The 24842-nt window shown below is 37.2% G+C and overlaps 1 protein-coding gene across 1 annotated transcript in view; it reads left to right on the top strand.

The window, feature by feature from the left end:
• Positions 1-24842, top strand: part of NCOA1 (nuclear receptor coactivator 1) — a 164888-nt gene that overhangs the window by 79394 nt on the left and 60652 nt on the right. The window contains exons 5-8 of the mRNA XM_081101281.1: positions 10148-10253; positions 13934-14100; positions 17109-17206; positions 23860-24037. Coding sequence (XP_080957407.1) covers positions 10165-10253; positions 13934-14100; positions 17109-17206; positions 23860-24037 — 532 coding nt within the window. The 5' untranslated portion in view covers positions 10148-10164. The remainder of the gene's footprint in view (positions 1-10147; positions 10254-13933; positions 14101-17108; positions 17207-23859; positions 24038-24842) is intronic.

Here is a 24842-nt window from a genome sequence, read left to right as displayed (position 1 = left end):
AACATTTCAAACTGCGAAACAATTGCAAGATTGATAAACTAAACACCTCTATATCATTACCCAGTTTCACCAGTTGTAAACATTGTGTTACATTTGCTTTATCTCTCTGTATTTTACTACTTCTGCTCCTCCACCACTATTATGGTGATAATGATGAAGAATCATCTGAGAGTAAGTTGTAGACATTTATGATCTTTCACTCCTAAATATTCATTATTTGTCTCCTACATAACCACAGTATAATACCCACATTCAAGAAACATAATGTTTTTATTATTATATCTAACTAGAGGCCTGGTGCATGAAATTTGTGCACGGGTAGGGTCCCTAGGCCTGGCCAACGATCAGGGCCGATCTGTGGGGCGACTGCAAGGCAGTTGGGGGGGGGCCTTCTGGCACCCGCCTTGGCCAGCCTGGCACTGCCCACTCACCAGCCCTGCCCCCCGCCACTGCCATTCCTCGCCTTCCTCTGTAGAGTGACTGGCGGGGCGATCAGGGGGCCCCCACTCATGCCTGCCTTGGCTGGCCTGGGGTCTTCGGGCTGTGGGCAACTCCTGCATTGAGCATCTGCCCCGTGGTAGTCAGTGCACATCATAGTGACTGATCGTTCCACCGGTCATTCTGCTGTTCGGCTGATTTGCATATTAGGCTTTTATTATATAGGATATACAGTCCATACTAAAATTTTATCACGTTGTCTGATCCAGAATCACACTGCATAGTTGTCACATCTCTTTGATTCCTTTTACCTGGAATAGTTTATCAGCTTTTCTTTGTCTCCCGTGATTTCGACAGTTTGGAAGAGTCCAGGCCAGCTCTTTTGTACAGCGGCACTCATTCTGAGCCTGTCTCTTTCCATCTATGCTCCTTTCTAAAGAGACTAGATTATGGGACTTTGGAGATTCATGGATTTGGTACTAAGAACCTTATCTGGAGAACAAAGCCTATAAATATATCTTCAGGGGAAAATTTGTCAAAACATAGTAAGAGCTCAAAATTCCAGAAGGTAGACCCTAGAGATGATTTGAATGATATTGAAACGAATTTTGTGTTTGTATGCATAAGTATACATATAATTTTAGAATCTAAGATTTATATATTTTTGGACAAAAATTAAGGTTTTACAAGGTAGAACTTTTGATTTTGAAGGAATTGCACATTACATCTTAAGGTGATTCACATCTTATAGGAAATAATTGGTTTTATATTATGACCATAAAAGATAAGTCAGGATTAGAAATATGATCAATTTTATTTCTTTCTATGTGATGTTTGGACCAAGAATTGAAAAGATTCTCTGTTCATATGCTTGAGAACCTTGTAAATACCTCCCAGGGTTTTTAGATGTGGTATAATTTGTTAGCATTTTAGTGTAGAGGCAAAAGCAAAACTTGGGAATCTATAGTTAGCTTTCCTACTTATCAATTATGTGACTGTAGGTTAGTTATATAAGTTAAAGCACAGCCAGTTTCTAGAACCAAGTTACCTAAGAATGATTTTTACCACTGCCACTTATGATGTTGGGCAGATTAAGTAAACCCCTCCATGCCTCAGATTTCTCATCTCTGAAATGAATTATAATGTTACCTATCTCATATTTTATGAGTAAATGAATTAGTAAGGTTTATGAGTACATAAAATAAGCAAGATGCTTAGAACAGTGATCGGCAAATAGTAAGTCCAAAAAAGTGTTAGTCATCATCATTGTCATCACCATCAGACCATAGTTCCTTTATTAGTCAAACTGTTGAACTCAATCAATGCATCTATGAAGTGGAGGTAATAATAATATACACTTCATAGGGCAGTTGTGAGAAATAAATGAGTTAATACATATAAAACGCATAAAATTCTTTATAATTACATTGTCACATCCTTTAATTAAATGCATATTCATGAGATTCCTTTTTTTTGTGAACTTTCTGTTATTTTGTTCCTCTCAAATTCTTCGTTACTACTGACTTTATACTGCAAAAGTGGGAATAGGCAAGATAGGCATTTTGTATATTCTAGTGGCTTATATAGTCAAAAGATTTGAGAAGCACTGTACTAGATGATAATAGCTGGGGTGCCTTATTCTGAAATTTTATAAATCTTAGTTTCTTGTTTAATTTATAAGCATTATTTTTATACTTATTCTGTTTGGAAACTCTGGGAAGTGAAATTTGAATTTTACTGGTTTGGAGTTAGTCTTTAGTTGGATATTGCACTGGAAGAGTTATAGCCAGATAAGTTCATATGATCATTGAGCAGATATTGATGCTCTTTAACCAGTTATTCACCTGGAATGCTTGGAGAAATTTTTTTCATTTTTCAATAGGTATCAATAATGTTTTTGCCAAATATATTTTGAATCAAGTGATGTGGCTTAAATTTCAACCAGGGCTTTTAAAAATGCACAATCTTGCCCTAACCGGTTTGGCTCAATGGATAGAGTGTCGGCCTGTGGATTCAAGGGTCCCAGGTTCGATTCTGGTCAAGGGCATGTACCTTGGTTGTGGGCACATACCCAATGGGGAGTGTGCAGGAGGCAGCTGATAGATGTTTCTCTCTCATCAATGTTTCTAACTCTCTATCCCTCTCCCTTTGTCTCTGTAAAAAATCAATAAAATATATTTTTTAAAAATGCACAATCTTTCTATAAATTTGGGCAATGAAGGTTATATGTAGACTAGAGGCCCAGTGCACGAAATTCATGCACTGGTGGTGGGGGGGGGGTAGTCCTCAGCCTGGCCTGCGTCCTCTTGCAGTCCGGGGGCGATTGATCGCAGGGCTCTACGATAGATCGTCCCAAAGAGGTAGGTCCTGCCCACCTGGCCGGGGCTCCACGATGGATAGCCCCTGCAGGGGGAGTCCCCACCCACACGGCCCAGGGCTGCCACGGGGTAGCCTGGGCCTCCCTCTTTGGGGTGATCAATTGCACCCCGCAGAGGGAGGCTCTGCCCACCCGCCGCAGCCCACCAGTCAGTGCCCTAAGCCTCCCTCTTTGGGGCGATCATGGAACCCCCTGATTGATCACCCCACCGGCTGGTGGCCTGGGTCTCCCTCTGCGGGGTGATCATGGGGCGATGGCGGGGCCCCCGACCAATCTCATCGCACCCACCTTGGCTGTCCTGGCGCCAGTGAGTGTCATAGCGTGGTCATCCAGATGGTCGTTCTGGTGTTCAGCCGTTTGGTCGATTTGCATGTTACACTTTCATTATTACAGATTTGTATTGTAATTTTATTCATGCCCTTTCCTTTTCACTTGAGGAGAAGGACCCTGAAATTATCTGGAAATTTACCTGACTTGATAATTTTCTAGTGCCCTTAAAATACAATTACATGGTTTGGGCAAATTATTTTGACCCATGTAACTCTATTACTTTGGTACTTGTGCTAGTTATAACATTAAAGATCAAATTTAAGTGTACTTATTTTTCTTTTATCGGTTTATATGTGTATATTTAACCATACTGTATTTTGAAATGAGTTTCTGAAATATTTGAGGGAAATTAAACAACTTCTAATTATTTTAGATATTGCAGTAATTTTATGTGACAAGTGTAGTTATTTGGTTTCAGATAATCTGTGTGTAATGTTGGGCTTCATTCTCCCCAGCTCTAGCTGTTTTTTTGCTCATTACTATCTGAATCTGTGAAAGTGGGTAGAGTTGGTAGAAAGAGACAGACATTGAAATTTTTCTATAGGTTCATCATTTTCTTTTCTTCAGGCTATTCTTTGTTAGACTATGTTCTCCTGTGCACATGCCAGTACACTCAAATTTTTTTCATCTTTACACAGGTAAAGACAGCTGTAGTCTGGAAGAGTAGCCTTAATTTTTTTCTTTTTAATAAATTCCATCATCTTTTTCACAAGTTATAACAATCTAGAATTGATTTTTTTGAAGATATGTGCAATCTATATATATAAAAGGCTAATATGCTAAATATCCCATCCTCTGATCGGTCGCTGTGACACGCACTGACCACCAGGGGGAAGATGGTCAACACAGGAGCTGCCATGACACTCACTGGCCATTTACAGAGAAAAGGCATCACAGATTTGGCGCCCACAAAGCAACACTCGGCTTCCCCCAAGTGGGACGCAGGCCCCGCCACCACCCCAGAGTGACAGCCCACCAAATTGCAGCCAACACTGCTGAGATCCCATGGTACAAAATGCAGTCCACAGCCCAGCCCAGCCCAGAAATGGTCGCTGTGGGTACTGTGTACTGACATCACGTAGCAATTCCCGGCTTCATCTCCCTAGAGACTAGCCTCCTTGGAGTTTTTCAGCCCAGGAACACAACTTGCTTTATAGCCAGATGGAAACATTTTACACTTTTACCAGATGTCTGAGAAGCATTTTCCCGTGCCTCACCTCATTTGAACCTCACAGAAGTCCTGGAGTAGGTAGATAGGAGACTTGGTGGAATCCTGTTTTCTTTTCCTTAGCTGGAAAATGAGGATTTAGAAAGCTTAGAAACTTGACCCTACTGAACAGGAGTAAGAAATGGTGGACCTTGAAAATGACTTCAGCCCTACCTGGTTTGGCTCAGTGAATAGAGCGTTGGCCTGTGGACCAAAGGGTTGATTCCAGTCAAGGGCACATGCCCAGGTTGCGGGTTTGATCCCCAGTAGGGGGCGTGCAGGAGGCAGCCAGTCAATGATTCTCTCTCATCATTGATGTTCCTATCTTCCCTTTCCCTTCCTCTCTGAAATTAATAAAAATATATTTTTAAAAAATGACTTCAGGTTTTCTCACTGAGCAGAATATAGTCAAACACTGCTGCAGTTAAATATTTCACCCTTTGTTCTCCCTAAGTGATATACAATAATAATCTGCTCCATGTTGACATTTACTGCTGTGTTGCTGACAATTACCTAAAAGAGAAGTTGGGGTGCTTCACTGGGCTGGATAAAGTTTAGCTACATCAGAAAGCAGGTCTAATTAATCAAGTTTATTCTATATGTATAAAAGGCTAAGTTGACTCACGTATGCCCAATACATATAAAGCTCTCGCTGGCACCAATCACACGCATCTGTTTCGATCTGTCATTGTCGATCGTGAATTTGGTTGACACTTCTATTATAGAGAAAGGGTGAATAGCGATATTAAAATATTTCTTCTAATTAATTTCCCCTCAGTGTGCACAAATCTGTGCACTGGGCCACTAGTGTATGTATAATTACCCAATGTTAAGGAACTGTAATCATTCAATGAAATTCATAGATTTATAAGAAAATGTTGAAGGTATGTTGCACAAATATGTATGTTGTATGCTATTTTTCCATAGTAACAAATTAATACCAGTAGGAGTATTTTACTAAGGCAAATGCTTTTTCTTTTTATCTTTAAAAAGTTATCTTTTAAATAAAATTAATGTGAGGAATTTAAAATGTTAACTTTAAAAAACTGATATGATTTTTTCTGCATCCTGTATATTTAATAGGAAACCAAAAGTAAACTTTTACAGTTTCCAAAATTATTCTCTTTCCATTTAGGAAAAATTAGTACATAGAAAAAAAGCTTATTTCTTTTAAAAATATATATATATATATTTATTGATTTCAGAGAGGAAGGGAGAGGGAGAGAGAGAGGGAGAGGGAGAGAGAGAGAGAGAGAGAGAGAGAGAGAGAGAGAGAGAGAGAGAAACATCAATGATGAGAGGGACTCATTGATTGGCCACCCCCTGCATACCCTCTACTGGGGATTGAGCCTGCAACCCAAGCAAGTGCTCTTGACCTGAATCCAACTCGGGAGTCCTTCAGTCCTCAGGCCGACACTCTCCACTGAGCCAAACCAGATAAGAAAGCTTATTTGTTAATCTGTAGAATAAGTTTTAATAATAAACATAAATTTATTAAGTACATTGTTTTAAACATTACATACTTTTAGAAGTTATCCAACCCTTCATAATGTCTTTATTAGCATAATAAATTTAAAAGACTTCGCACAGGATTTTCTTTTATAGAAAACATTAAGAAAAATTTGATATTTTATAAAATTGATGAAATAAAATGATGCCTTCATTTTTAAGAATTCATTGCTTTAAATCAATTTCTTTGCCTTTGCTTTCTATTTCTGACCATAATGGTTGAGATATGGGCAGAAGTTTATGGGGGCAGGGGTCCTCAAACTACGACCCGCGGGCCAATGCAAATACAAATATTGTATTTGTTTCCGTTTTGTTTTTTCACTTCAAAATAAGATATGTGCAGTGTGCATAGGAATTTGTTCATAGTTTGTTTTTTTTAAACTATAGTCCGGCCCTCCAACGGTCTGAGGGACAGTGAACTGGCCCCCTGTTTAAAAAGTTTGAGGACCCCTGGGCTAGGGATAGCCACCATCTGAATTTTGGTCCCTTGCTTTGTGGATTCTGAGAGAGTTTTTGTTTCCAGATGTTTAAGGAAATCCTTGTTCAGTCATTAGCCCAAAAATATCTGTTTTAACATGAAATTAGGAGGCATGCAAGGAAACCAAAATCATGAAAAAATAGCAATTAATAGAAACTGTCTTTAAGGAAGTCCAGGCATTGTACTGATTAAACAAAGAAGAAAAGTTGGAAGATGTTGGAGTTCATCAAAATTAAAAACTTTCATTTATCAAAAGACACTATAAAGAAAGTGAAAAGATAAACCACAGAATGAAAGTAAATATTTGCAAATCATATATCTAATAGAGGTTTAGTACCCAAATATAAAAAACTTTCATGACTCAACAATAAAAAGACACGTAACCCAATTTTTTAAAAAATAGGCAAAGGACTTGAATAGATATTTCTCCACAAAAGATATGCAAGTGACCAATGTCATTAGTGAGTAGGGAAGTGTAAAGATATCATTTCACACCCACTAGGATAGTTATAATAAAAATAAAATTGCAAAACTGAAAGTAACTTTGGTGAGGTGGAGAAATTGGCATGCTTGTACATTGCTGGTGAGAATTTAAGATGATCCAACCATTATGGAAGACAGTTTGGCAGTTCCTCAAAAAGTGAAGAGAGTTATAGTATGACCTAGTAGTTCCACTCCTCGGTATATACTTAAGAGAATTGAAAACATGTTCACAGAAAAAATTTGCATTTAAGTGTTTACAACAGTATTATTGATAAATAGCCCCCAAATGGAAAAACTTAATTGACCATTAACTGATGATTACCTAAACAAAATGTGGTATATCAAACAATGGAAATTTAACCATAAAAAAGGACAATAAAATTGTTGAAATCCCCATCCTTTCTTAACAAGAGAAAGATTTCAATTGTCATTTAAATGAACAGAGAAAATTGAAAACTTCTTCCAGAGAACTGCAGGTGTCTGAAACTCTTGTTCGAGAAAAATTTGTCAGCCATAGTCTGTGTTACCCATGGCGACACTGGGCCCTTGAGAAACATTTTCTTTTTAAAAAAATTCATCTGTCAAAGTGACCAATTATTAGAGTTGTTTATTAACTGTGACTTATTTTTCAAATTATATTGTTCTCAGCTGAATCTGGGAGATGAATAACAAATTTCTCATGTGGAAATGTATAAATCAACTGAAATACAAAGCACTGACCTATTTCTTCAGCCTCCCCTGTTTGGTTTAGTCTGGTCCATTTGAACCGAGATAGATGTGGTTTCTAGTTCCTAAAACTGCTCTCTAGAGATTGCATGAGAGTGGGTATAATTTAGCAAGCCTTTTTAAATCAAGAGGGTACTTTTACTTAGAAACCTTACCTCTTTTTAAAAGGTGATATGCAAATTGGTTTCCTGAAACCAACATTTCTTAATGAACCTTATTTAAGTATCCTAACTGCCAAATATAAAACCATTCCACAAAAAGAACAGCTATGATAGTTTCCACTGATCGGAGGTTTTGCATCCCACTCTCTGTTGTTTTGTAAATAGAAAGCAGTTCATACCAGAATCATCAGCAAGTTGTTGGTGACTCTCTCCCAGCTTCTTACGGTTGGCTGTTAATTTTGGTGGCCGGCTTGCCTGGCTGCTCTTGAATTGTTGTCTGTTGTCTCCTGAGTCCCAGAATCCTTGATAATTTTAGCAAATATCAATAGCCAGGAGTCTGAGGGTAGTTCAGTATGGAGAATCTCCTTTTAAATCCAGATTTATTTGTTGCTCAAAATTATCCAGTCTATGAGATTATATTATTTATGTTTACAGTTGTAAGCACAACTGTAACAGGTCTTTGTGTCTCCATAGAACTATGAAATATAGTAGGCAGTTTCTGCAAAATAGTAGTTATTTACTTTTTCAAAATTAGAAGAGTTGTTCTCTAATTTCTAGACCAGGAAGGTCAGGGTGTGGTGTTTTCCCCCCATTGGAAACAGGGGAACAAGGATTTCAATTGTAGGAAGAATTTATAGAGCATTATAAAAGATTCCAGAAAAGATTTAACCATAAAATAATCTTAAATATCCTTTAAAAGTTTTAAATGTTGTATTAGTGACATAACTTAATCACTTATAATTCATCATCCATCTTAGCATCTGTATCTTTTAGGCATTATGTTAGATATTGGATATACAGTAAAAAGATCTAGTAATTGGCTTTGAGTTTGCAATCTAGAAGAGAAGAGAAACAAGAGAATTGTAATTTATAGCACACTATAGTAAGAAATACATGTCCAGGAGTATTTTGAGAGCCAGTAGAATTCCAAATGAGTAAATTCTCAGATGGATATATTAATATATATACTAATATCTTGAAAGTGGAGAAGATGGACAGGTAAGGAAAGTGGCCTCTGAACATGAAGTAGGACTTAGCTAACTGTTTTTTTGGTGTTTTGTTTTTTTTTTAATGTTTTTATTGATTTCAGAGAGAGGAAGGGAGAGGGGGAGAGAGAGAGAAACATCAATTGGCTACCTCCTGCATGCCTCCCATTGAGAATCAAGCCCACAAGCCAGGCATATGCCTTGACCAGAAATTGAATCGTGACCTCCTGGTTCATGGGTTGATGCTCAGCCACTTAGCCACACTGGCTGGGCTAACTCTTTTCTTTTAGATTTTAGCAGACTCTAAAGTCTTATCTTCCATTTTCTTCCCTGTTCATTATTTTCTTCACTGTTCTATTTCTACTTTTGTTGAAAAGTTTAGAGTTGACGCTTTTTCATTATTATATATTTATTGCATAATTTAATTTTTTGTATTAAATTTTAAAAGATTTACATTTTATTTCTGTGTGAAAATCTAATTAAGTGGCTTCTTTGTTTTGTGATATTTGGTTAACCTCATTTATATTTCTATGGATCTTTTCTTTTTAATCCTCACCTGTGGGTATTTTTCCCATTGATCTTTAGAGAAAGAGTGGAAAGGAGGTAGTAGGGAGGGAGGGAGGGAGAGAGAGAGAGGTACATACCCTTTACTGGGAATTGAACCCGTGACCCTTCGGTCCTTGGGCCAACCCTCTATCCACTGAGCCAAACTGGTCAGAGCTTTCTATGGATCTTAATCAGAAAAGAAGGTAGCAGTCTTAATTACAGTAATGTGTTACTTAGCTGGATATTGTTTAATGATGCTAATAAAACCATGTTGGGTCTTTCAACATTTTTTAAAAAGTATGTTTTTATTGATTTCAACCTGGCTTCATGGCTCAGTGGTTGAGCATCAACCTATGAACCAGGAGGTTAGGGTTTGAATCCTGGTCAGGGCACATGCCCAGGTTACAGTCTTAATCCCCAGTGTGGGGCGTGCAGGAGGCAATGATTCTCTCTCATCATTGATGTTTCTATTTCTCTCTCCCGCTCCCTTCCTCTCTGAAATTAATAAAAATATTTTTCAAAGTTAAAAATTAAAATAAATATAAAAATAATTTCTCTGACTCTCACTTATACATTGAGTTTTTACAGTTACATATAAGTGTTGAAAAAAATCTCAGTATCTCTTTTATTCTAACAATATTTTTATCCTGATTGATCTCTATGATTTCACAAAGGATTATTAATTTTATTTTACAGATACAGAAAAAAAGTTTAGAAACACTAAGTAGCTGGTGATTACTGTGGTTTTGTGTAGATGCGGATGTCTTTATGTTGGCTGTAATAATCTATTAATTGATTACAATGACTACAATGTTTAGATACTTTCTAACATAAGGGAGCTCCGTACTCCCCTGTGGTTGGCAAGTTCCTTAGGATAGATTTCTTATTGTTGTCCTTTCTTTTTAGGTGTGAAGTTTTTCAACATGAGTGGCCTCGGGGACAGTTCATCCGACCCTGCTAACCCAGACTCACATAAGAGAAAAGGATCTCCATGTGACACACTGGCATCAAGGTAGGAATACTCTTTTTTTGGTCTATTCCTGGCAAAGCTGCTTTATCATTTTCTTTCTTTCTTTCTTTCTTTCTTTCTTTCTTTCTTTCTTTCTTTTTATTTATTTATTTATTTATTTATTTATTTATTTATTTATTTATGCTTTATCATTTTCATTGCCACTTTAAAGCTTCTGTTTCATCTACTCCAAGTTTACTGGCCTTCTTTGAGTCGTGCATACTTACCAGGTTCTCTTCCTTCCTCAGCTTCCTTAGAATGCTACTCCCTCAGTCCAGCTTGCTCCCTCTAGATTTCCTGTAGTCATCACATAGACATTCTACGATGCCAGCTTAGTCATTACTTCCTCAAAGGAAACCTTCTCTTTCTTCCTTAACTATTACATCAAATGTCTACCATTCATGTATCTCTCTCACATGTTTTTATAGCTTTGATCCATAATTTCAGATTTTACTAGTGTGTGTGATTATTTCATGAATCCCTGGCTTTTCCACTGCAAACTAATACGTCCTTTAACTTGATAATTTCACTTTAACTTTATACCTTTGAAAGAGCTGGGGTTTTTTTCCTTTCAGGAAACTAGTCTTTCCCTACCACTTATCTGAATTTGCTCACCATTTTATCCCTAGTTCCTAACACAGTGTTTGGCTTATATTTAGTAAATCATGAAGAGCATAGGTAGACCTCAGGTATGGCCAGTCCTGTGTATAGTCGCCCTGGATAGGAGAGTTCCTTAGTAATTGTTTGTTGGGGTGAGTTGTCTTGTGTCTCCTTCCTGTTACCTCTTCTCCATTCTTGAACTATGCTAAGAGAATGAGGATTCAAGTGCTGATCTTAAAATGGTGGGTAGCTGTGCCTTCTGCTTGTTCAGCATTTCCAATTCAACTCAACAAGTGTTTATGAAATGCCTGCTTTTCAACTGGCACCATGTGGGTGATGTTATAAGGATATATGTGAAGTGTGACACATGTTTTCTGTCTTCAAGAAGCTTACCAATCTGGTCATGCCACTCATTCTTAAACCCTTCTGGGCTTCCCCTGGCCCTGAAAAAAATAATCATAATCAGAGTGATGATAACAGATAACATTGACCGAGCTAATAGTGTATGCCAGGAACTCTGCCCAGTATTTTGTATATGTCATCGTCTTAATCCTCACGAAAGCCTAGGAGGTAATGTCATTATCCCTGTTTTACAGATAAGAAAACTGAAGCTTAGAGAAATCAAGTGACATGTCCAGGGTTACATAGCTAGTAAATGACAGAGGAAGTTTGAACTTGTACTTTTAAGTAATATATCGTGCCTTTTATCATGGCACGAAGGAGCCCTTGTGGTCTGGCCAGGACCTCATCTCTTGCCCTTTTGGGTTCTTACATCTGTAGGTCAGCCATGTTGAACTACTTATAGGTCCTTTGACTTGATATTTTCACTCTCACTTTATACCTTTGAAAGAGCTGAGTTTTTTTTTTCTTTCAGGAAACCAGTCTTTCCCTACCACTAGGTTTAGACATCTCATTCCTAGGTCTAGGAGCCATCTGTATGCCCTTCTCCAGTATTACAGTCTTGTCAACATAGTATGATAATGGCCTGTCTTTTCTGTTTTCTGGCTAATTGGAGGCTAAGTCTAACTTACTCCTGAATATAGTACATGATTATCTGGCACATAATGAGTATAGGAGCATTTGTTGAAAAAACTAGTAAGATGAAGAAAAAAAGATACACGAGAAGTTAACTCATAGTAGCATTAACTAGCATGTATGCAATATAAATGGAAATGAAGTGGGTTAGTGAGAGGAGAAATGTAGGTGGCCCAAAGTAATAAAGAAAGCCTTCTTTTCCATTAAGGTAGAATTTTTTGTCATCTCCACCCCTCCTTCAATTTTGACTTTATTTTAATATATCTACTCTCATTTTCTAGCTGCTTCATTTTGTGGTGATTTTCCTAGTATCATTTTCAGGTCATTTTGTAGACACTTCATTATTTCATTACTTTTAGCTTCTTGCTTCCTCTGTCACCTCTCTGTCTGCCTACCTTGCCCATTCTATCAACTTTCTTTTTACCCTACAGTAGTTTCAAGCACTTCATTTTTACACAAAATTTAAAGTAAAAAACGAATTTGGGAGCCTCACCAAGTGAATCCAATTTACTTGTGTTGAAATGTAAACCCATAGATTTAAACAGATTAGTTCAGACTATAGACTGAATATACTAATAAGTCTAATATTAATTAGTTTCTCTAACATAAAAAGCAGATGTGCTTCAAAACACTATCAGGTTGCTCAGCTGGAGTTCTCTAAAGCCTGTATATATAAAAATGTAGGTTATTCATTCTTTTCATGCCTACTTGTCAATGCCTTGGTTGAAACTTGTCAAAATCTTGTTGTAAGTACTAACAGTGGAAGTTGTAAGAGTTTTACTAAGTAAAATGGGACTGATTCCTTAATAATGTAAGATTAAAAAGACAAAGACAGAATGGAATATATAGTTTTAAAGTTTGATTTTGTTTTGAGATGTGTACCATTTAGTGGTATTTTATTTTATGTAACTAAATACATTTGATGATTTGACTTGGTTCTTTTCGACTTACTAAGTTGTTATGTAATTGCTATCATCTTTATAGTCTTTTTAAAATTAAAATAAATGGCATTTTAATTGTTGCCAATTATGAGCTTTTTAACAACTGCTCTTTCCCTTTTTTCACCTTTTTTTCCTACCATTTTTATATGCAGACAAATGATTTTGACTGCTGCTTATAAAACAAAGAGCTGCTTATGGCCAGTCTTTCTCATTCTTTTAAATTGATAATAGAAAAATTCATTTCAAAGTAATACTTCATTGTCTTTATCTTACATAAAGCAAGTTGCCCGATGACTTGGCTAAGTAACCCAGGGGTAAAGACTGGAAAACAAAAATGAGCAATACAGTCATTCAGCACATTTGAGTGAATGTAAAGTGCTGGCTGTTTCCACTGTTATCTTTTGTTCTCATTATTTTGCTTTAAGATAATTTGAGTTTGACTTTATTATATTTATAAGACCTTATAAGTAGATGGTATTTTTATTTTTTAATTGAATCTATTTTTAAAACAAAGTTGTATACTAAAGACATTGTTCTCTATACCTTAATTTCTAATCATTGATTTATTATCCTTTTTATTTTACTTCTTAGATGGGTACTTTTTTCTTTTTGATGAGGACCAACTATAGTCTATTCATTATAAGAATCAAGAGTTTATCAGATTTCTTATTATAACTTATTTGAACTCTTTATAGTCTACCCTGCTTAATTTATAACAAATTTATTTGAAAATTCAGATTTTCTATCTGAAGGCGTTATTTAGAAGGTAATATAATTACAAATGCAGGTAGTATATATGCTGTTTGCTTCCTTTTAATATCTGTATTCATTGTTATTGAAATCGTCAATGAATATACATTGCTGAGGAAATTCATCTGTGACAGCAGTCATTCTCTTTATGTATTTTAGCTAGAATTGGCTTCTGTTTTGGTATTTTGTGGTATCCGTTTTTTAGATGTGAATTTACCAGTAAATTGTTTTCTGAATCTGGTTTTATATTCTTTATAAAAATAGGAATCTCTCTAAATGTGTAAACATTAAGTACTCAATCAGAGAAGGAAATGTAGTGGTAGAATGTACACTTACTGAATTTTCTTTGTGTAACAGCACTGAAAAGAGGCGCAGGGAGCAAGAAAATAAATACTTAGAAGAGCTAGCTGAGTTATTGTCTGCAAACATCAGTGACATTGACAGCTTGAGTGTAAAACCAGACAAATGCAAGATTTTGAAGAAGACAGTCGATCAAATACAGCTAATGAAAAGAATGGAACAAGGTAAAAAAACAACCCGTGGTCCTGGATGATGTTGCTAAGTGGTTAGAGCATCAGCGTGCAACCGAAGGGTCTCAGGTTCGATTTCCGGTCAAGGCAACATACCTGGGTGGCAGGCTCGATTCTTGGCTGCGTGTGAGAAGCAACTAATTGAAGTGTCTCTCTCACATCGATGTTTCTCTCTGTCTCTCCCTTTCCCTTCCACTCTCTCTAAAAAGCAATGGAAGAAATATCCTTGGATGAGGATTAACAAAAAACAAACAAAACATGGCTTAGTAATTAAAGATACTGACAATATGTGATTTTATTTTTTTATTGTTAAGAAGTTGCATTGAACTTCGTAATTTTATTAAAGAAACATTTTTGTTTAGATTCACTTTATTTTAGAAAGTAAATCTGAGAGCCTTCTTGTTATAAGAAAGTGGCTTATTAGAAACTGGTTGCCTTGGGAGGTTATGGGACCCAGTACCAGGGCGTAGCGCCAGGGGACACAAATAGTGGTGTGAGATCTGAGGCTCTGACAGAGAGTTGAAAGACAATAACTCAATGATGCGAGAATCCTTCCATCTGAATAATGAGCCTCTTTCTGCCTGGATTCTGGGAAAGCCCTGATGTATTTTTATGATTTATATACTATCTACATTTATTAGGGACCCCCACACCAGAAAATCCCTGGGCTGCCTACCAGAAACAAAAGCAAAACACGTTGGAGAAACACTCCCACACCTGGCCACATGGGATTCCCAAAGAAAGAGTGCTTCTGAGGGATTTATTCTAAAAACTGATATAATATATGAGGGAATAACCTATAGTGAGTAAGAGCACACATAACCAACAGAAGGACTAGACCCAAAAGAATTTCAGATTAATAGAAGCGGTGTGAAAAGACTATAAACAAATATGTTTAAAATGATTAAAGTGATATGATTTTAAGATTTTAGAAGTTGGAAAATGGCTAGTAGTGACAACTTATTTAGCAGACAGCAGAAACGGGTATGGTGAGCCTGTGAAGGGGAGAGCCAACAAGAGGCATATGGCCCCTTCCCTGCTCAGTCGACTCAAAACCCTGACAGCCTGGCTCACGTCCCTAAGTTGAAGGTGGGAGGGTTCCCGTGGGGAAATTGAGCATCCAAAGGAACAGCACATAAACACTGACAGTTGCGAACGATCCCCACATGAAAAAAATCAGCTCCTTGCCTTGCTCCCACTCTTCACACAGCTGCCAATCAGCACTTCAGTTTACCACTCTTTAATCTGAATAAAAATCTAAATACTTGGGGAAAGCCTATAATATAAAAGAGAACAACCAGAAAAAAGTAACTCATAGAAAGCAGAGACAACACAGAGAGCAGACGAAAACTTAAAACCAAACCGTCCCTTAGAGACAGAAGGAAAACTACTTTATCCGTGAAACAAGAACAAAATGCTATAAAATGAAACATTCAAAATAAAAATAAATAACCTAATTAAAAATGGGCAGGCAAATAGACATTGATCCAAAGAAGACATATAGATGACCAATGAGCACATGAAAAACATTGCTCAATGTCATAGCCATCAGAGAATGCAATCAAAACCACACCTTACAGCCACAAAACAATAATATAGTGTTCATGAAATCATACATATGTAGTTTAAGTATTAAATCATGCTTGGAAATTATTATTGTGATCTCACAATACTGAAGAGGAGGAATGGCGGCAGAGCTTCACTCTATTTGCAGCATTGTGTTAATTTAAAAGGGAAGGCCTGAAGCAAATACTGTTAACATCAGTGAAAAATGAATGGTTACTATGTGAATGTATGCCATGTCATTTTCTGTATTTTTTGGAATATTTAAAACATTGCATTTTTTAAAGTAAAAAAACGAATTGCAATACTCAATAATACTATGTTTGGCTTTTGGTGAACTAATTCATCTGACAGATTGGAAACTTTTATTTAAGTATGATGCTGCTTTAAGATAATGGATGGATTTTTCAACATCATCACACAAAAGAATTTCAGAGCACTCCAGCAGTTAGTTTTACTGCCAATCAGATCATCATGACATGAGTGTGAAAGGTTAGTTGTTCATGCAGACTCCCAAAAGGAAAAATCATATCTTCACTTTCTCTTCAGTGGCAATTGATCAGAAAAGAAAAAAAATGACAAAAGTAATTATTCTTTTACAATTTATCCATTTCTTAAATTTTTTGGTGTAGACTTTTTACAAGGCTATAGAATTATACCATTTTTCTCACTGTTGGAACACTGGATTTGTAGGTCAGAATTCAAGTCCTCCTAGTGCCACTAATTAGTTACTACATTATTTGGAATGCATTACTTAACCTTTGTGACCCTCAATTTTTTTAAAAAATATATTTTATTGATTTTTTACAGAGAGGAAAGGAGAGGAATAGAGAGTTAGAAACATCGATGAGAGAGAAACATCGATCAGCTGCCTCCTGCACACCCCCTACTGGGGATGTGCCTGCAACCAAGATACATGCCCTTGACTGGAATCGAACCTGGGACCCTTCAGTCCACAGGCCCACGCTCTATCCGCTGAGCCAAACTGGTCAGGGCATGACCCTCAGTTTTATCTTCTATAAAACAAGTATAATTAAGACTAAACGTGAAAGTGCCTAGGTCAGCGATTTTCTACCGGTGTGCCACAAAAATTTTTAAAACATGTAATACCTGTTAGTACTAGTTAGGGGTACTAAGCTCTTCCCACTTAGATTACCAAATAAAAAAATGGCAGCAGTCAACACAATAGTAACCATCCAGTGTGAATGTATCAAAATCATACCTATTTTTTTTTGGCAAAAAATGTTTTTGGTGTGTTGCAGAATTTTAGTAATTAGTTTATGTGTGCCATGAGATGAAAAAGGTTGAAAATCACTGGCCTAGATAATAAATATCTATTTTATTTGTATCTGAAATTAGGTGAGTCTGTGTCTTCTTAAACTTGTCATTATAGAAATAAGCCGATTTTGGATGTGTGCCTTTTTGGTTCTTTATTATAGAGAAATCAACAGCTGATGATGAAGTACAGAAGTCGGACATCTCATCAAGCAGTCAAGGAGTGATAGAAAAGGAGTCCTTGGGGCCTCTTCTTTTGGAGGTAGCTGTTCTCACTGACTCAGAAAGTCAGCACACGCTTTGCTCTAGCCAGTTTGGGGTTTTTCTTCTTTTGTCTCTTATAACCAGTTAATAAATTATAAAACAAAGTAAAGTTTTAAAGAACTTGAATACTTATTTTGGGAACTATTTTGACAGTTGTTACTGTTTCAGAATTAAATGTTAATAATGATCATAAGACATTTTCATGAAGGCATTCTAAATAGTGAGATGGAAAACTAAAGCCTACTGTATAGCTTTGCCATTTATTTCTGTGGTGGTTAGGACTAGCTGGGAAACTAAAACAGAATTCTTTAGCTAGCTAGTGCTATCTGTGTGTCTACTATAGAATTTCGTCTTTGAATAAGGGATGCCTCATTGTTTGCAGTAGGTGTTTTCCTGGAAAGTTTTCTGACTAAAAATTGGTTAATTGTTTATGGAAACAGTCTAAGAGAATGTACTATTTTAACAACCTTCTATCAAGTTTTTTAAAGTAAAGAACTTTTAAATGGAATTACTCTGTAATTGCTGTGTAATTTCACTCCTGTTTTTTCTACTTAATCTTTAACTCCCTCTATTCTCAACACAGATGTTTCGTTTCCAAGTGTGCTCATCACCGTCAATGTTCACTCTCATGCGTGAATGTTTAAAAGTATATGTATGTGTGTGTGCACACTTATTGCCACAGTGCATACTCTTCCATCTCTAGCCCTAATTTTAGCACGTATTCTACTACATATATAACGTAGAGATATAGCTAGACATAAAATAGATTATTCTTTCCTTATCCTACCTCAGGGCCCTTTTTTTCTGGTGAAGTGTTTCTAACAAATGTGTATGGGTCTCTTTATTTTCTAACTTCTTCATACATATTTTCCTCTTGCCCTATTTCTGTGTCTTTGCATTAACCATAATTCCTTCTACCAACACTGCTGATGTGAAAACATTCTCAAAACTCAATTCTTGCTTTTCTGGTTCCAGAAATATTATGTATTCTCTTTGCTTCACCTTTCATCTCTAAAGAGATGACACCCAAATATATACTTTCTTGCTTTAACCTCTTCCCATACTCCATTTCTGTACTTTTAACAGGCTGCTAAACATTTTTGACTCTCGTATCAGCAACTTCTTCTCCCCTCAAATTTAAATTCTTTATTTCTCCTCCATGTTAGACAGTACTTTATAACATTAGACTATTGGTTGTGATGATTTTTTACATACTGTTTAGAACCGTAAAATACAGAAGGCATTGGATACTGGCTAGAAGCTTCTCTCTGAGCCAGCGCATGCAGACACATGTAAGTGGGAGAGGAGGAAGCTACCACAAGTGATGGACTCTGATTTTCTTTATTATATTCTTTTCACAAGCCATTAAACACGACTGCAGTTCAGAAACAGTGTTACAACTTGTAACAAGTATAGTAAAAATTTTAATGATAGCATCTAAGTGGTGAATATATAGATGTTCACTACAAAATTCTTTCAACTTTGCTATATTTTGAAAATTTTTAATATAAGCTGTTAGAGGAAAATAAGTTAAAGAAAGAAAAGTACTTAGGCTCATTTCCCACTTCTACCACTCATCTTCCCCCTGCTTGGTCCCTGTCACTGTCCCGCTACTTGGTTACACGGAGGCCCTTCCCGGAGACCTGCTCCAGCCCAGCGTTTACTGCTCATCTCTGCTCCTCTGCAGGGTGTTAGTAGATGAGTCTTGTCATATCTTCTGATTTTTCTATGGGAGTTCTACCTGCCTTCTTGGTGCTCTGAGTTTAAAACTAACCTAAGAATCTTCTGTCTCCTTTCATTTCTTTAAATATTCATTAAATTTATCTTCTTCATGTAATGTCATTTGAGATCATGAATAAATATAAGGTATAGAGGGCCTCGAGGTTTCTGGAATTTCTGTAGGAAAATGTCATCATTTCAATCCTAGTTCCACACGTTCTTCAGAAACCACAGAGATCAACAAGGAGAGCAAATAGATGGTCCACAAGCTGAGTGCAGCACAACTGCAGACAGAATACTGCTACTGCTACTGTACTTTATGTAAACACTTGTAATTGCTGCGTGAGAAAGGTCCACAACACTTTAAAATGAACAGAAATGACAGCAAAACATCCACTCAAAACTACAGGAAAACAAAGTAAGGTGTTTTTTTTAGCTGATGAAATTATTACCCTGAAAACCACTATGAATCAAAGGGAAATTGTAACACAACATTACACACGGATTAAATGTATTAGGCAAGCATTTTCAAATGTGAAAGCAGAACATCAAATTAGAAATTTCAAAAACTCAGAGATGTATTTAGGTTCTTGACTCTAACGAGCAAATAATAACTTGTATTTATGAGCTATAGATACATGGAACAGAGACTGTATAATAGAATTACTAACTTTTACTGACTTCAGAGTTGCCTTCATGGACAGCCTTTTCTATTCCTCTTCTCTGTTCTCCAACCCCATCCTCGTTGCCTTAAACTTTGTAAAGTCTGATCCAGCGAAGCCGAGAAGAGGTGGTCAAAAGCCACCAGGAGATTGTCCATTGCATCATGTAGGCTGTAGTCTAGTGCTGCACTGTTTAGTAAGTTAGCCACTAGCCACACGTGGCTATTCACAATTAAATAAAATAACAAATTCAGAGCTTCAGTCTCAGCAGCCACTAAAGTGCTCAGTGCCTCCATGTGGTTAGTGCCTATTGTATTGCAGGTACAGAATACTTCCAGTGTTGCAGGAAGTTCTTGTTTTACAATATTGATCTGGAGGGGACTTGCTCATCTAGAAGATCTGCACATCTAAATGTGTCCGAACATCCATCATAATATGAGAAATTCTCACCCCACAACTTGTCTCCCCACCACCGTTTTAAAACGTAAAATTTAAAAAGTAACATGGATTTAGAATGAAGGTATTTAAAAAAGAATGAACGTATTGGAAGTACTTCCCCCACATTTAAAGAGACAGTGGTATTAGAATTTATTATTTAACAAATATCTGTTGGCCCATGGTAAATACTCATCAGTACAGGCATTTTTTTAAATTTTTTTATTGATTAAGTTATTACATATGTGTCCTTATCCCCACATTACACCCCCCCCCCATCCTCCCCACTGATGCCCTCACCCCCCTGTTGTCTATGTCCATTGGTTAGGCCTATATGCATGCATGCAGTCCTTTGGTTGATCTCTCCCCCTTACCCCCACCCTCCCCTACCTTCCCTCTGAGGTTTGAAGGTCTGATCAATGTTTCTCTGTCTCTGGATCTGTTTTTGTTCATCAGTTTGTGTTGTTCATTATATTCCATAAATGAGTGAGAACATGCTATATTTATTTTTCTCTGACTGGCTTATTTCACTTAGCATAATGCTCTCTGGTCTCATCCATGCTGTTGCAAATGGTAAGAACTTTTTTAACGCAGTGTAGTATTCCATTGTGTAGATGTACCACAGTTTTTCAATCCACTCATCTACTGATCCCACTTCTAGGAATATATCCCAAGAAACTAGAAACACCAATTAGAAAGGATATATGCACCCCTGTGTTCATAGCAGCCCAATTCACCATAGCTAAGGTTTAGTACAGGCATTTTTTTAAGCCCCTCATTTCCACGGCTCCTTGTTGTCTAAATTCTGTTGCCTCCTATTCAGAGCTCTGTGTTATCTGGCTCTAATGCTTCTTATTTCCCCCTGGACTCCAAGAAAAATTCTGGTTTTGTCCCAGGGTCTCCCTACATCTTGAATGTGCATCCACGCTTCCTTACCTTGCTTTTTATCATCCCTGCATTGCTGTGTGGCTCTTGGCACATTTGACTACCCATTCCCTCTTCCTTAAAACTCTTCCCGTGGCATCTTCTATAGAATGACCACCTCTCTTCTCTGGCTGTTCCTTAACCTCTGTCTCACATTTCTCTTTCTTTGCCTTCCTCTTACGTTAGCATTCTCCAGGGTTCTGACCTTGACTCTTCCCTTTTTTTTTTGTTTAATTCTGTGCGCATTTCCTGGGAAGTTTGGGATCTACGTCTATGTCTATATGATGTACTGGTGTGTATGTGTGCACATGTATATGTGTATATAAAACATCAGTTAGGCCCTAGCTGGTTTGGCTCAGTGAATAGAGCATTGGACTGTGGACTGGCAGGTCCCGGATTCGATTCCGGCCAAGGGCACATGCTCCGATTGTGGGCTCGATCCCTAGTAGGGGCGTGCAGGAGGCAGCCGATCAATGATGCTCTCTCATCACTGATGTTTCTATTTCTCTCTCCCTCTCCCTCTCCCTCTCTGAAATCAATAAAAAATATATTAAAAACAAAAAACATCAGTTAGGATTCTCTGGATTCCAAGCAAAATACAACAGTTCGGACGCAATTAAGTAAATGTGAATTTATTGGAATGCTATTTGGAAATCACAGAACCATGCTTGAAAATAGGATGAAAACAAAATATCTTAAGGAGGCTAGAAAGCCAAAACTATTCAAGTAGACTCTGAGAAAGACCTATTTGGGCTGCACCCTGCTGCTAGAATGAATGTATTCCAGCCAAGTTCCGTCTTTTCGTCATTCTCTGCAAGGTTCACCGTTAGGCAGGCGGAGGTCTCCCAATGGCCTGATTAGGAATCCCACGAGATTTCATTTAATGGGGAACAAGTAACTCCCCAAAGGAAACCAGATATTCTGTGAAAGGAGAAAAGATGACGGTAGTTAAAAACAAATAAACAAAAAACCCCACACAGATGATACATGTACTTCTAAACTGAAATGATCTCTCTTCAGAGCATCCCTTTCATGGTATCCTGCTGCCCTTTGAACATCTTTATCTGAATGTTCCTCAGTCATTTCAAATACAGTATTTCTAGAACTAAATTTATAATCATTCCTTTTAACTTCTGTTTATAAAAAGAAAAAATTAAAAAAGGAAAAGACTAGATTTCCCCCCTGAGTCCCTTAGGGAAAGGCCCTTATCTACCAGGACCCTAAAATCATTAGTGAAGAATCACCCCAGATGTGTATTCCCATAGGTGCTGCAGGTGACCAGGTGCCGTTTGTTCTGCTTCTGTCAAATTCTCGACTTCCACTGCCATTGCCTTCATTCAGGCTCTTACTTGAACTGGACTATTGCAATAGCATTGCCACTGAGTTCCTTGCTTCCCAGCGCCACACCACACCACTGCCAGAAAGATCTTTGCAAAAGTATATTATGTCACTCTCCTATAAAAATGGTGCCTTTAAGAAGATCTCTGTTCCCTTTGGGACTAATTCCTTATTTTTGTTGTTGCTTTTCCTTGAAGCTTTAAAAAAAAATTTTTTTTTCTTACTGTTAAATATAACACATATATTACAAGTGCATACAAAGTGATTTTTTTAACCTCTGAGCTGTTTCCTCTGTTTTGAATGTCCTTTCACCTCTCATTCACCTGAGTTACAAAATTAAATGTGTTATTATTTGGAAAATATCTGCTAGGTAGCATAATATCATTACCACTTGTCTCATAGAAAAGGTCAACAAATTGGGACACGTATCTCTCTTAAAAAGAAAATTAGTAGCCCCATAAACATTGTTAGACAGCTCTTCTAAGAATTTGTCACAGATAACCAGCAAACGCCTATGTGATACAAAGGACTTGTCTCTTACTACAAGATTCTGTAAATGTTCTGTTTTTTAAAGGTCTTGTTTTTATTGCTCATATACGTTATATAGCAAGTAAACTGCAATATATTTCAGTAAATGGAAGGATTGTAAATAAGCAAGGGGCCACCATCCGCCTCTGTATCTGGATCTTCTCTTGGGATCCCACAGTTTGTGATATGTGACTGTCAGTACTGAATGAGGTACCAGGGTGTGGTTATGTTTATTAAGCTTAATTTCTTCCTCAAGTTTTGAATAACACTCTAAGGGGAGGTTCTAACTTTTTACTACACCCCTATGGGTTTTCTGTTCCCCTTGGGGCCATGCATCTGCTTCTGGAGGCCCTGGCTCTATCTCTGTGATTTGGGCCTCCTATGCACTGCCACGCTCTCCCCTCTGCCTAGACTGTTCTTCTCTCTTCCTCTTCCCCTCCTTGACTGTTCCTTTTATAACTAAGGTAGGAGGATGGGCTTTTTTATTGGTTTCTTATAACTATTAAAACTCCTGTAAGGAGCTTTCTTTGCCCTCAAACCGCCCCCCCCCCTCCAAAATTAAGTATCTTTCTTCGTCCATAGAATAGTCTGTGTATGTCTCTGACACTGCATTCATCACTGGAATTTATTATGTTTATGTCTCTCACTCTACCATAAGCTCCTTAAGGGTAGAAATGAGTGCATAGGTCAGTCACTTCAGATCTGCTACCATAAAATGTCTCTCTAAGGGGGGATGAGGACACACTTGTAATACCTTAACCAATAAAGAAATTTAAAAAAAAGTCTCTCTAAGGAAGAAAGTTGACATATTCATTTATGCCTACCTGAAACACTAGTGTACTGTTTTAAAGTCCTGTCCTGTCCACAGAAAGCACGCAATAGGAAATCACCTATTCAGCTCTCACTCCTTTTTTTTTTTAACTTGACATATATTGCTGACCTCTTTTTCAAATCAGAAGTATACAGTATATGTTTATTTTTCTTTTTATCTTTTAACCTCCCAACCTCTTTACCCCCCCCCCCCTGCTTTTTTTTGGTGTTGCAGGCTTTGGATGGATTTTTCTTTGTTGTGAACTGTGAAGGGAGAATTGTATTTGTGTCAGAGAATGTGACCAGCTACTTGGGTTACAATCAGGAAGAATTAATGAATACCAGTGTCTACAGCATACTGCATGTGGGGGATCATGCTGAATTTGTGAAGAATCTGCTACCAAAATCACTAGGTACAAAGAAATGTATTTCTTAAAAGAATATGAACTCCCTGTAGCTTCTCTTTATGTAAATATATTATTTACTTAAATATAAAATATAATAATATACTAGTATTATAAATACATGGTATTATTCTAAGAAATGTATGTTATATATTAAAATATTTTATTGTTTGCGGGTAGTTTTTATCACACGGTAACAGGTGGTGCGGGCCATTTTTGCTAATTTTTTGCACAAATGTCAACGTTCAGTAAAATTACGATAACTTTAGTTTACGTATTTATACGTTACCTGCATTCTACTGCTAGTCTATAAAAAACGTATTAATACGTGTCCTGTGCTCTACTACACTGGTAGGACGTATAAATACGTTTCCCGCATACAATGTGTTAAAATTTAGTTTCAGTCCGAGATGTAAATATGAAGAGGGAATGCCATCAAATAGCTGATGGAGGCTTTCCGCCTCTTCCTCCAGATTGTGCCACGGGAATGTGATGGTAATGGGAGGCCAAGCAGAAGCGTCAGCTTGAAATTCCCTTTGTTTTCCATTTTTATTATGTCCAAGATAGAGAGAAATGAGTATCCCTTCCCACCACCCTGCTCAAAGAGAAAAAGGGAGGAAGGGAAGAAAGAAGGGAAAGGGAGGGAGGGAGGAGGGATATACTATCATATTATGTACTTATTAAAATCAACATTTTTGGGTGTAAATGGTTTCAGCTCAGGAGTTCTAAGAATGACTGGACGAGTTGTTAAGTGACAAAGGAGCCTAGCTTAGAGAATGGATAGGGTCTGATTTCTAGCCTTTCTGCTCCATTC

The sequence above is a fragment of the Myotis nattereri genome, assembly GCF_964212035.1.
Source record: "Myotis nattereri genome assembly, chromosome: 10".
NCBI lineage: Eukaryota > Metazoa > Chordata > Mammalia > Chiroptera > Vespertilionidae > Myotis > Myotis nattereri.
The sequence above is the reverse complement of the archived record's forward strand: the minus strand, read 5'-3'. Positions and strand labels throughout refer to the sequence as shown.